The sequence below is a fragment of the Pararge aegeria genome, chromosome 24 (assembly GCF_905163445.1).
Source record: "Pararge aegeria chromosome 24, ilParAegt1.1, whole genome shotgun sequence".
NCBI classification, from domain to species: domain Eukaryota; kingdom Metazoa; phylum Arthropoda; class Insecta; order Lepidoptera; family Nymphalidae; genus Pararge; species Pararge aegeria.
In genome coordinates, this window is record NC_053203.1 from 11,942,588 (window position 1) to 11,955,889 (window position 13,302).

General features: G+C 38.3%; 1 protein-coding gene across 4 annotated transcripts in view; it reads right to left on the reverse strand.

Moving 5' to 3' along the window:
* LOC120634474 (chloride channel protein 2) overlaps positions 1 to 13,302 on the reverse strand; it is an 81,530-nt gene that overhangs the window by 27,938 nt on the left and 40,290 nt on the right. For 3 of the 4 annotated variants that reach the window (XM_039905089.1, XM_039905088.1, XM_039905090.1), the window contains exons 2-3: positions 3,526 to 3,688; positions 1,234 to 1,356 (exon numbers count right to left, since the gene is read on the reverse strand). In XM_039905089.1, the coding sequence (XP_039761023.1) occupies positions 1,234 to 1,356; positions 3,526 to 3,688 (286 nt within the window). Of the gene's footprint in view, positions 1 to 1,233; positions 1,365 to 3,525; positions 3,689 to 13,302 lie in introns of those variants that run through there. The other variant, XM_039905091.1, reaches the window with a different exon arrangement.

Consider the following 13,302-nt stretch of genomic DNA (forward strand, 5'->3'; position numbering starts at 1 on the left):
CCGTTTATAATTTACCGATACAAACTTACTTGTTCATCCTACAGTCGGCATGTAAACATAAAACGTTATTGTTAAATATAAAGTGTTATGTAAATTGAATAAGTATCGGTTAAATATTGCAAGGTAGATTTTAATGTTTAAATTCTTGCTGATTACGTGGACATGTATTACCGCTATTATTCAACAGATGCAAATATTATGTGCACGATTTATTTATGCATAAGACATAACTTTAAAGGATGGAAATGAACAAATGAGCAATACAAAAGAGCTCAACGTATTTGTGCCACTGTTACTGGTATCTTTTCAAGTGCATACTTACTTGCGGGACGTTTGTTTATATGTTAATTTAAGTATAATTTTTATTAGTGTTTTTGCCTACACTGGAGGAATTATCAATTTTATAAATTTAAAATGCATACAAAAATATTCGGAGCCGATCAATCAATCAATCAATAAATTTTTTATTTTGCTTGAATATGGTAGGTACATGCAACATGTTTACATAGGTGTTAATTAAAATTTATAAGCATCACATATCCTGCCAAGATTGGCGTGCAAAAATTATTCGTTAATGATTATATCAATTTTCTACATTAAATAACAAGTCACATTTAAATAATTAATTAAAAGTAAAACACAAAAAAAAAAAGAAAATGAAAATATCAGATATTATCTTGAATAAAAAATAAAAAATTAATACTCAATAAATACCGACTGTTTTATATGCATTTTAAATTTATCATCAGAAGCCTATAACCTGCTGGAGTGTGGACCTGCCCACTGCTGGACTAAAAGCCTCTCCCAACGCCGGTATGCGCATAATCAGCACGCTTGGCAGACGGGTTGTCGTCTCGTGCGACACTCGCGGGAATAGGAGGAGTGGTGACAACGGTATTCTCATTTGCCTTCACCACACAGTATTTCATTTTTTTTATTAATTTAAGTATACCTATATGCGATTGTGTAAGAGCTGTGATAGCCTAGTGGGTAAGGTTTCAGCTTTGAAGAACCGGGGCTTTTGGAGCTATGTGGAATTGAATTAAACGAAATAATATCACTTGACTAACAGTGGCGTGCACATCATACATGCACAAAAGCATTGCCTACCCCAAATTTTTTAATACAATTCGTACAAGAGGAGGATTTTTGCCGTTTTATGCAATAATCCTGCTCAATGCATACCCTGGTAAGAAATCCAGTGCACGCCACTGCTTGTATGGTAATACTTACCATTATTGCAGACAGCAATCCCCTTGTCCATGGCAAAGTTGAGTATGGCCATGATGATGCCCAGCAGAGCCAGGAACACCCAATCCTCTCCCAGCCGCGCGAACGTATGCCTCCACACGTAACCTAATAAACTTTATATCATTGAATAAGCTTTGTATCAGAATATAATAACATCATTGGGAGCACTTGAGCATTGTCCGGGAAACGACGGCCGCCATGCTTATCTCTGAAGCCAAGAAGCATTGCTATGTTCCGCTCCTAAAGACGGGGTTGCCGGTGTACTTTTTTTTTTAAATTTCACTACAAGTTGGCCCTTATTTGCAATATCACCTGTAAGTGATGATGCAGTCTAAGATGGTAGCGGGCTAACCTGTAAGGGAGTGTGGTAGACATACCGCTGCACGGCTAGCATTGGCAGGAGACAATTATTTCCCCGGGGAAAGGATAAAAATTTATCTTCTCCCACAGCTTTATCAACTCTCAGAGCACTAGTGAAATAATATCCAAATAATACATATTAGTAATAATAAACGGGGGTAAAAGTCTCCTACTCCATATTCTGTTGCTTTAGCAGGTGGACACAGTAATAATTGCACAGACAAAACCCTCGGTTTCCCCAAATAGGTCACCGAACTGTAACCAGGATACAGATGCGATTTGATATACATCTGGTCCCGACAGGGCCTTGTAGAAACTGCCATGCAACTACTTAGTAACGGGGTTAAAATTCTCCTACGCCATATTCCGTTGCTTTAGCAGTTGGACACTTTAATTATATCCCTAGTCAGGTGATATAATCGTGGGATATAATTTTTGTCTCTTGTCCGTGCTAGCCCCGCTGATCGGTTTCGACACGACATCGCACCGTAGCACAAAATCGCTTAGCGGCACGTGTTTGTCGGTAGGGTGGTAACTAGCCACGGCCAAAGTCAACACCAGACCAGCACGGGAAATTCAGGATTCCCGCTGCCGGGATTCGAACCCGGGACCTCCTACTTAAATTCACAGCGCTCTCCGTTGCACCAGGGAGGTCGTCAAGGCAAGTACACTATCCTTTAGAAGGCAGTAGGGGTTTTTAGTCGGTAGAAGTCCGAACTATCCATGAGGATTCTCCCCTCCTAATTATAAAAAGCGAGGTCACTTTACACTTTACAGTCGTTTATGCCCTGTAAAAGTCGCTCTGTACGCGATCATTTTCCACTTACTATCATCCCTATCCCTACTAATATTATAAATGTCAATGTAAGTTTGTTTGTTACGCTTTCACGCAAAAACTACTCAACCGATCCTCATGAAACTTTGTACACATATTCTTGGGAGTGTTAGAAGTAATATAGGTTACTTTTTATACCGACATTAGTGTTTGACGATTTTACACCATAACTCCGACCAATTATAACCGATTTCAATAATTATTTTTGTACTATAGAGGTTATAATATGTGTTTAATCTTGTCCAAACTTTGGTTGGAGATAGAGGGCAGAAATCTTCAGCGAACAGCAGCAAACCCCTCATTTAAGGCTTAGCGATACTGAATGCTTTAATTTTTTTAGATCTACAACTAAATTTAATGCCACATCAAAAAACAAAATCAAACGCAGACCAAGTGGGGGGCAACAGCTAGTATGATATAAAATATAACTATAAAATAACCTGATTGGGATGATACAGAATTCAGATATTACCATCGAAAGAGCAATTATTACCGTACTGTAATAAAAACGACGATTATGTTTTTTGTTTGTTTGTGCGTTTTAAGTAATTAAAATATCACTTCAACGTTGAAGGAAAACATCGTAAGGAAACCTGCAGGCTTTTGAGTTCTGTATAATGTTCTCAAGGGTGTGTGGAGTCCACCAATCCGCAACAGACCAGCGAGGTGTGCTATGGCCTTAACCCCTTCTTATTGTGGGAGGCTTACTGTAGTAGGCCGGTAATGGGTTGATATGATACGATGTACAAATCAACACACTACTTCCGTTGGTAGTTAAGAACTTCCATGAGATGTAATCACTTATGCACTAAAAATGTTTACTCATTGAGAATTAAATCAAGCTCCAAAGGGGCTGGCTATTTTTGATAAAGTTTTGACCATGAGATGTAATCACTTATGCACTAAAAATGTGTACAGTGTGTCATTGAGAATAAAATCAAGTAGTTCCAAAGGGGCTGGCTATTTTTGATAAAGTTTTGAAACTTAACCTTTCAGTTTAATATAAGGTGTAAAGAAATGTCCTTCTATAAACCTTCCAAATTTTTCCGAAATACGAATAACTGTAATTTTCAACTTACCTAATACCTTAAAAAATTTCCCTCTAGGTCGATGTTTGCCCGTCGCTTCTAGCTCCTTCTGCCTGAGTTTGTCGTCTTTCCGTCTTCTTTTCCTTAACCTTCTGAGTCTTCTGGCCTCTTCTCTCGCTGCTTCACTAAGGTCGCGTTGATAGCGACCATACATCTGGAGAAGCCAAGAAAAATTGTCTTCAAATCAAGATATCGTTATTTATTCTTTTAATTTCTAGAATTTGTAACAAATAAATCTTCCTACGACTACACTAATATTATAAATTAATTAAAAAAAATTAAAAATTTGCATGAATGTTTGTTACCGAGGCAGCAGTGGCGTGCATAGAGGGTACGCACAGGGTATGCAGACGATATAAAATTAAGAAAATCTCCAGTACGAGTTAAAAAAAACTTAAGGAAAGGCATTGTAAGAGTTATAAAAAGCCTACCCTTAAGTATTTATTAATCGTACTTCATTTTATATTATCTGCATATATACTGGTACGGCTAGCATGGGCAGGAGACAATGAAAGGATAAAAATGTATCTTCTCCCACAGCTTTATCAACTCTCAGAGCAAGTGGAAATAATATACAAATAATGTAGGCGTTTTTTATCCCGAACAAATGTACGGTGCCAATACGAAAACAACTGTACCCTACAGTTGTTTCCGTTTTTCACAGTGCAAGATATCGACATGCTTTTGCATAGTGAAAGTTCAGGGGAATTCACATTAACGCAGAACGCAGTCAGGAAAAGTAACGGCATATTCTTAATAACTTCATTAACAAATAGATAAATTTAAAATTGGAAAACCCCGACTTAAAATAAAGTCCACTTTCTTCTACTAATCAAGCGCTTTTATTTGAAACCCATATTGTGGGAAATGCGAAAAAATATGAATGTAATTAAACATAGCTAAGAAAACTCCCTACTAATTTGCCTTTCGAAGAAAAAAAAGCAAAATCAAATTCGAAATATACAGGCACACACGCACACACAAACACACAGTTACGTCAAACTTTAATCCCCCGTTGTAATTGCGTCAGGGGTGAAAATAAATGGGTGTGGCTTTATTGGATTTTTATTGCACGTTTGCTTTTCATCTTATCGCTAGAATTTTCAATTGCCTAATTAAGTTAGAAGAAATTATTTTGCTTTTTATTTTATTGTCAACTAGCGTACCCAGCCCGCTTCACCGGGCTAGATTTGCTTTATTTTAATTAGACAAAAAACTTACATCATTAAATTTTTAATTTAAGTCTCATAATATATTAAATCATTTATTTCTCTCCGTATTCATTCTCTTCTCGAGAAAATTTATAAATTCCCAAATTGCCCCACTTAAATTCACAGCGCTCACCGTTGCGCCAGGAAGGTCGTCACATGTTAAATGATATTCCCTACCAAGACTCTCCTTCCTTTTTTTATAATTTCTTCTGGGTCCATTTGTATTTAGTAATCCATTTCCTTTTGATTTATAGTTAAACGTTTAGTCACGACACTTATTGTTTTCTTAATACTACTATTTAGGACAAATAGATTATATGTTCACAGTTATTTATTTGTCCTAAATAGTAGTTTTTTTTTTTTTAATTTTATCACATAATTTTACCAGCATCTTTAACAACCACAAGTAATGGTTTTTTTAAAGGTATAATAAATATCACTTCAATTATATACTTATTGTGCAGTAACTGCTACTGTTCCTTAATATCATAATATAACAAGAAAAAAAATTAAATCTACATTAAGTATAATTTTCTTTAATGCTTGTGTGTGACTAAGTTCTTACTCTAACCACAGTTAAATCGTTAAACTAGCCTTGAATACAGTCTCTGTTTGCTATAGATAACCCGATAATCTCAGACATGTTTATCAAAGGTAAACATTTAGAAGCCTATGCAATTATTTATATGCAAACTAGTATCTAGAGTGAAATTGCAACTGCATATTGTGTTCGTTTGTATATTGTATGTGTCTTGATCACAAGACTAATGCCTAGGCATCGACTAAATGAAATACCTAATGATTTAGGCGTTACCTATAGAAAAATTCGTTTCAAATTCCTTATCGTCATATCAACCAAAGTGCACTGCTGGACAAGTCTTTTGTAGGGAGTTCCAAATTCCACGGTTTTATGGCGCTTGGATCCAGCTTCTATCTGCGACGCGCTTAATGTCGTCTGTCCACCTCGTGGGGGGTCGACCCCGTGGCAACGCCGCTAGATGGGCGCCTACGGCTACTACTTGAACCGCCTCCCGGCCCCGCTGCCCTCACCCAGCGCGTCCTGGCAAAAACAAGTCCTCGCTGAGGAGGGCTTTCAGCGACCCCAGCAAAGCTGTCATTAAGGAATCATTGAACTTGAAGAAGCGAAGGAATTCCAAATCTGTATGTTAATATGTCGGTAACTCTAGAGAAAACGGGCGTAAGTATTATAAGATGTGGTTTTAATAAAACTGCCATACGCCGTAACGCAACCATCTTTGAGTGCATCACTTACCACCAATGCAATCTTACAGCACTCAAGAGCTAACTTGTAGTGGTATAAAAAAAAAAGTACTGAGAAAAGTTCTCATTTATGCATATATATATTATTACATTAATTATTTTATTTAATTACTAGCTGTTGCCCGCGACTTCGTCTGCGTTTGATTTTGTTTTTTTATGTGGCATTCAATTTAGTTCTAGTTCTTAAAAAAATTAAAGTATTCAGGATCGCTAAGCCTTCTCTATGAGGGGTTTGCTGCTGTCCGCTGAGGAGTTCTGTCCTCTATCTCCATCCATAGTTTGGGCAAATTAAAAACATATTATTATCTCTATAGTACAAAAATAATTATTTAAATCGGTTATAATTTGTCGGAGTTATGGTGTACAATCGTCAAACACTTTCATCCCCTCTCCCAAAGGAACCGAGCTTAATGTCGGGATAAAAAGTATCTTATATTACTTCTAACACTTTCAAGAATAAGTGTATAAAGTTTCATGAGGATCGGTTAAGCAGTTTGCGCCTGAAAGCGTAACAAACAAACTTACATTGACATTTATAATATTATGAGGGATTTATGTATTTTTTATACAATTGCGATTTCCCGTCTCTCATTGCCTTATTCCACTAGTTAAGGTAGCCTGTAGAAGAGATCACTTTTAGTGATAAGGCCGCCTTTTGCACATAATTAATGTTAAATTAAGTGTTCCTGTGTGTTTCCTTTATTATGCAATAAAGTTGTTCAAATAAATAAAAGTTTCTCTGTACTGAACATGGCTGGGAAAATCCCGATAAAATTGTACTGTCCCGATGCTACCAGGGTAGCAGGACGCGCAGCCCACGTCTACTCTGCATACGGCCAGCTTCTCGCGTGAGCTTGTGTTGCTGGAGTGAAATCCGCCGAACGGCTGGTTTCGTCTACCAACCAAGCATAGAAACAAGTCCAGGAACCGTAAAAGAGAAATAAGAGTGGCCGATGCATGTTAAATATGGTATCTTCAGTATTCACGATTACTAACATAGTCAATATTCCATGGACACATAATTATTACAGAACTTGAATGCCCGTATTAGCTACCGATTCCCAACCGCCTATAATGCCTATTCTTTTATTGAGTACAATAAAAAGAGAATCGGCATTTTTGAGACAAGCACGCGTAAAACATTAGAAGTAAGAATAAACTTACAGTGCAATATACTAGGTTACATAAAATTCATAATTCGTTTTAAGGAAATTGCATACAATTCTACAATAAACTACCAATTGTCATCTTGGAGATGTCTCTTAAAAAGTTCAGTTTGTATTAAACGTAAGCTTATAGAAAAGTCCTATTATAGTATAAAGGACTACGTAAACGATAAAAAAACTTGGGTGTAAATTATTGCTCTAACCAGGTTGCTCTTCTAATAATTTAAAATGATATTGTGAGATGGTGATAACAAAAAAAAACACCCGGCTAAGTTTGTTGTGGGCTTTTTCTTAGACTAGGACGCGTTTGGAACCCTCGTAGCTTTAGTTTTAAGTTTACGAATGTGGTTATCGCCATCATCTCACTACCGTGTAATTCTTATGTACGCATCAAAAGTGCCACCTATGGGCCTACTTGAATAAAGATATTTTTGACTATGACGTAGGCGTAGGCTAGCACCTATACTAAAAAAAAACTCCATTATTAAGTACGTCATAACACACACATATTGAACGCCGTGACCTTGGAATATCGTAGTTCAATGAACCCCTAGTCGGTTGATACCAGGCATCACACCGACACGCTTAATGGACTAATGTCATATCTTCTAGCAGTAGGGAAATTAGCGACGGCGAAATCTCCATCAGACCAGACCTGAACCGACCAACAAATCTAGAAGCTAGCAGAGTTTACACCTAAGTGAAAAAACTGACGTAATTTGTTCAATCTGTCCCGTGATAAAAAATAGCCATTAGACCTACATATTACTATTGAATTGAAGCCTACCTATAAAAGTTCAAAATCATTGCAGCAGTTGCAGCACGGCACGGGTTTCCTCCCACGGGGGGTTTAGGCGAGGGGGGGATAAGAAGGGGTTAAGGCCGTAGTCCACCATGCAGGACCATAGCGGATTGGTGGACTCCACACATCTTTGAGAACATTATGGAGGCATGCCTCACGATGTTTTCCTTCACTGTTAAAACGCACATAACTAAGAAAAGTTACAGGTCCGTGGCGGGAATGGAACTCGGCTCCCCAAAAGTGAAGTCCTACCCGCTGGGATAAAGACATTGTAATAACTTAAAATTACGGGATGTACTGGAGGGATTTACGTCTATGTAAGTATCCGCGGGGCCAATATAACATTACATCGCGACCCCAAGCTAACGCGGGTGAAACCGCGAGCAGCAGTTAGTATTAATGTTTACATTATATTTGTTAAGTGCGGAAATAATTTAACTTTAGATATCTAGAACTTAATATTATGTGCCAGACATTTTTAGCAAATTAATTATACAAATAATAATAAATACTAATTTAATATAAAAGGCATTCACTTGGAAATCTCAGGCAATCACTTGAAATTTCATTTTGCTTATAGTAATATATAAAGCTGAAGAGTTTGTTTGTTTACTTGAACGCGACGATCTCAGGAACCACTGGTACGATTTAAAAAAATATTTCTATATTTCTAAAGAGAAATCAATAAATAGAATAATAGAGAAGAATATCAAAAAAATATAATTATTAGCGCGTATAAATAATAATAAGCATATAATATTTATACGGATAAATTGAGAACCTGCTATTTGTAATTTAAAGGTTGTCAACAAGGGGTCTGGAAATGCGAATTAGCGCCTTCTGAATTCGATGCTCCGATGATGCTTCGATGAATTGTGGTTTATAAAAAAAATTGAAGTAAAAGCTATGCTGCCTGTTTAGATGATGGTCTTATTCATTATTTGGAAACAGTAATATAAGAAAATACCGTACCCATAGAAAAACTAATAACTAAAGGCAGGGTTAAGTTAAAGTATGACAAAGTTGTTCCCCCTTAAAGTTATAAAAGAAAATCCGCAAAAAAGGTTGATTTATACGCGGACGAAGTCGTTAGGGACCGCTAGTTTGTTTAATGGCTGACCTAAAAAGTTTTCAATGCTCTAAAGGTGTTAACACCTGACATGTTGATTAGCACAAATTCGAGTGCTCAGTGTCGTAGGTTTCGTCACAATATTGTGCAACCAGTGGCGTGCACTTCATACATGCGCAAAAGCACTGCTTACCATTAAATTGATTATAACTCGTATAGGAGGAGGATTTTTGCCATTTTCCTGCCTTATGCGTACCCTGGTAAGAAACCCAGTGTACGCCACTGTGTGCAACGATATGCTTATTTGCTACTTCTCTATCCAACATTCGATCCCGCCTTGGTAACCGTCTGGTACTCCCATTTTGTTAAACGAAGTTTTTAATTTTTTTCACCTTTAAGGCAATATTAAGACGGCCGATTGGCGCAGTGGGCAGCGACCCTGCTATCTGAGTCCAAGGCCGTGGGTTCGATTCCCACAACTGGAAAATGTCGTAATATATTAATTATTTATTTCTTTATAAAAAGCCTAAGCCCCTTGTATTTATAATTCGTACTGGGGAATTTCTTCATTATATGTCATCTGCTTACCCTGTGCATACCCTCTATGCATGCCAATGAAATGTTATAGGCAGTGTGCCTATAACATTTCATTGCTGGACTAATGGCGGGTTTTATAAATTTAAAATGCATATAAAAAATTTCGTAACCGACAGGATTTGATCGAAACTGCAACGTTTCCTACTAGATGACGCCACAGTCGCTATAAGACTGATGTGAAAGGCATATACTAATTTCGGCATCGATGGTAGGGTAGAGCCGTAGCTTAATTGGAGAAAGCGCCCAGGCCGGGATTGCCAGAGAATCGCAGGTTCAAATCCTGTCGGTTCCGAAATTTTTTATATGCATTTTAAATTTATAAAATTAATAATTCCTCCAACTGTAGGTAAAAACACTTATAAAATTTATAAAGGCGGGTTTGTCACTACCTATACACGCGCTGGCCAGACGGGCTGGTGATCGCAGTACATGGTAGTAGTAGCACAGAGGACGCTGCTGTCCGCTCTCCATTATATTCTTTTAGTCGCCTCGTACGACACCCGCGGGAATATTAGGGGTAAAGGTAAAAAACAATATGATCCATATAAATTATCATTGGAAATTAGCCATAGCGACGCGTAGCCGGTTCTAGCTAATTACATACCATAATTATTAAGTAGATAGCAAATATTTTCCCCAAATCCAACGCAAGGTGAAACGGTAACTGTTTGACTTGCGACAGTTATCTCGCCGCGCTAATCTCCGCTTAGTCTCTGGGTACACAAGGATGTTGCCATGTTAACAAAGCCGCGTTCTTGGCAAAGGCCGTATATTATCCAGGCCTGCAATAAAGCAATTTACGGCCGGGTAATATTGGAAAGACGAGGTGAGACCAAGTAGGCACTTCCGAAGTGATTATAAAAAAAAAAGAAAAAAAACTTCATTTTCAAAAATATTACAACAAATTGCTAGACTTAGACTATGAAATACTTCTTGTTTTGTTTAACAAAGGACTAAGCCACATGTGCCGAAACCACGCCCTTTAGAACGGAACACAGCAATGCTTTCGTGGCAGAAATAAGCGTGGCGGTAGTACTTCCCCGGACGAGCTGTCACAGAACGCCCTACTACGGTATGTATATACCGAAGATAAATTCCTACGTGGATAAAAACATCATCATCATCAAAGCTCTACAGCCCTGGGTGGGCCTTGACTTGGTCAAGCATATTTCTCCATTTGAGGCGGTCAAAAGCTGCTTCTTTCCAGCTCCGAACTCCCAGAACCCTCATATCCCTCCCAACTCCATCACTCCACCGACCCCTAGTCGTCCTCGGCCTCTACGCCCCTACAAAGTGCCCTCCATCTACCTCTTTGTGGCTTTCGCGCCTTCCATGTGTTGCACATGCCCTGCCCATTGCATTATTAACAGTTTAATAGTCATGACAACATTTGGTCCTTTAAAAAGTTCGTATAGTTCATGATTAAACCGAATGCGCCAAAAACCATTATCCTGCATAGCACCAAACACTATGTGGGTAAAAACATTTCCCTAAAAAATACCTCCCTAATTATACGCTTATTAAAATTCGTAGCCGAGCGCAACCTCTCATACACACATAAATAATATGCAAGGCTGAGCAATGAACGCACGTTCGCTGAATTCGTAGCTACATTTTCCCCTATTTGTCTTGCAATTTGCGCATCCATTTCGCATTATCCTATAGCTTAATATGTTTTATTCATAATCAATATATGCCGAGCTATTGTTTATGATCGGTTAAAGGTAAATGGTCGTTAAGTTATTCATTACAGCTTCAGAGGGGATCGATGATTTTCCAATCGACCTTTAGAAGGTTTCTTTTACTTCATCAACGTTTTCTTTTATTCATTACAGTTTTCACAAATTAGCCCTTGACTGCAATCTCACTTGGTGGTAAGTGATGACGCAGTCTAAGGGTGGCCGGAATTTAATAATTATAATCCAATATTGCTAATATTTTTTGGGACAGACGACGGGTGAACGTGCTCGTTAAAGTAGGCCTAGTTTATAAGCACTTTTGAAACGTCACACCAGTCTGTTTGTAGTGACTCTATCACCGGTTCAGAAGGCAGATTCCACTGAGTCCAACATCATTTTATAGTTTAACAATCTTTAGAATTTTTCTGTTTTGTCAGAGATGAGAGCGTAGTCGCCTGCTTACAAGCAGCCTTGTCGTTAAGGAATTCATCAACCGTGTAGTAACCACGATTGTTGTGGTTAAATGTGTTTTAATATATTGTTTAAACTTAGGTACAGGTAGATCTAATATCACCATCGGTATCATGTTATAAAAGCATATACCGATCCCCACAAAGGATTTTTGTACTTTTCTCAGACGATATGCAGATATCACTAATTTATGTCCGTTTCTAGTAAGTCGATTGTTTATATCGATTGTTTAGGATGCAGAAATGTTTAGGTCGTAGTAAATATTATGGTGAAATCTCCAGGGATCGTACTCGGTCCTCCCGGAGGCCGAAATTATTACCGCCTCTGTACCAAAGAGTACATGTAAATAATTTTCTGATATAATTAGAGCGGCTATACAAATCATGAATTCGCGATGTAGCATGACGTCACTAATAAGGAATAAATTGCACAAGAGCAAATAAAACGTGAACTGGTAATTATTACTAGCAAATCGAACAATGTTGTCTAGACTAATCGCAGACTGCCGCAAGAACCGCACGTTTTTTTACTCACAATTATTATAAACAGCCTATAATAGCCCCCTACAAGACTTAAGGCCTCTCCAAAACCTCTCGGTGTTCTCCCACAATCATCACGTAGAGCAGACGGATTGGTGATCGCAGTATATATGGTAGTAGTAGCACAGCTGTATTCCGATCTGCCGTCACCACACAGGTCGACACGGCTGAACGATATGCGAAGCTAAATTGGCAATAGGCGGGGTACGCACGGAGGACCGATGGACATTCGGGTCATTGGAAAGCGCAGGGTTGGTAGGCTCCCAACAAGGAAAGACAAGCGACATAGATCGTGTAAACTCTTTGTGTCCCTCGATAGACCTATGAGTGAGAGTACGGGATTCACTTGTATATTCACCGCACTCTCGCCAAGGTTTTGGCCCCCAATGCATGGCGGGTCCCGTCGTCGAGGGCCTGGTCGCTGCCGAATCCTCTAGGTAGGTGCACGGTACACGGCACGCCGCCTTCTCAGGCAGTCAATAGTCGAGTGACAAGCTTCCGAAGTCGCTCCCCTGCCAGGTAGGCCGAAGTGTTAACCACTAGGCCATCAACGCAGTGGGATGAATATGTGCAACCGCAAAATGATTATATATTTACGTGGTGATCAATGGGTGCATACGTGCCGCGTGAGACCCTCGTTATCACGGCCAGTAATTATACCTATCAGTAATTAGATAATTAAGATATAAAGAACCATTTTACATAATATAAGTGGTCACTTCTCTCGGTTTTACACACGTTGAATTCAAAGAGGTTCTATGGCGACGAAGACGGTCTATTTTTAAATTCAATTCAATTCTTTTATTTGTATAAAACATCATAGGTTTATATGTTTAGTCAAAATCTATGACATGCAAATCTTAATTTGCATTATTTATTTATACAATAACTCAAAAAATCATCAAAATTTGTCGACTGAATATAATAAAACTTTCATTAATTTTACTGTATAG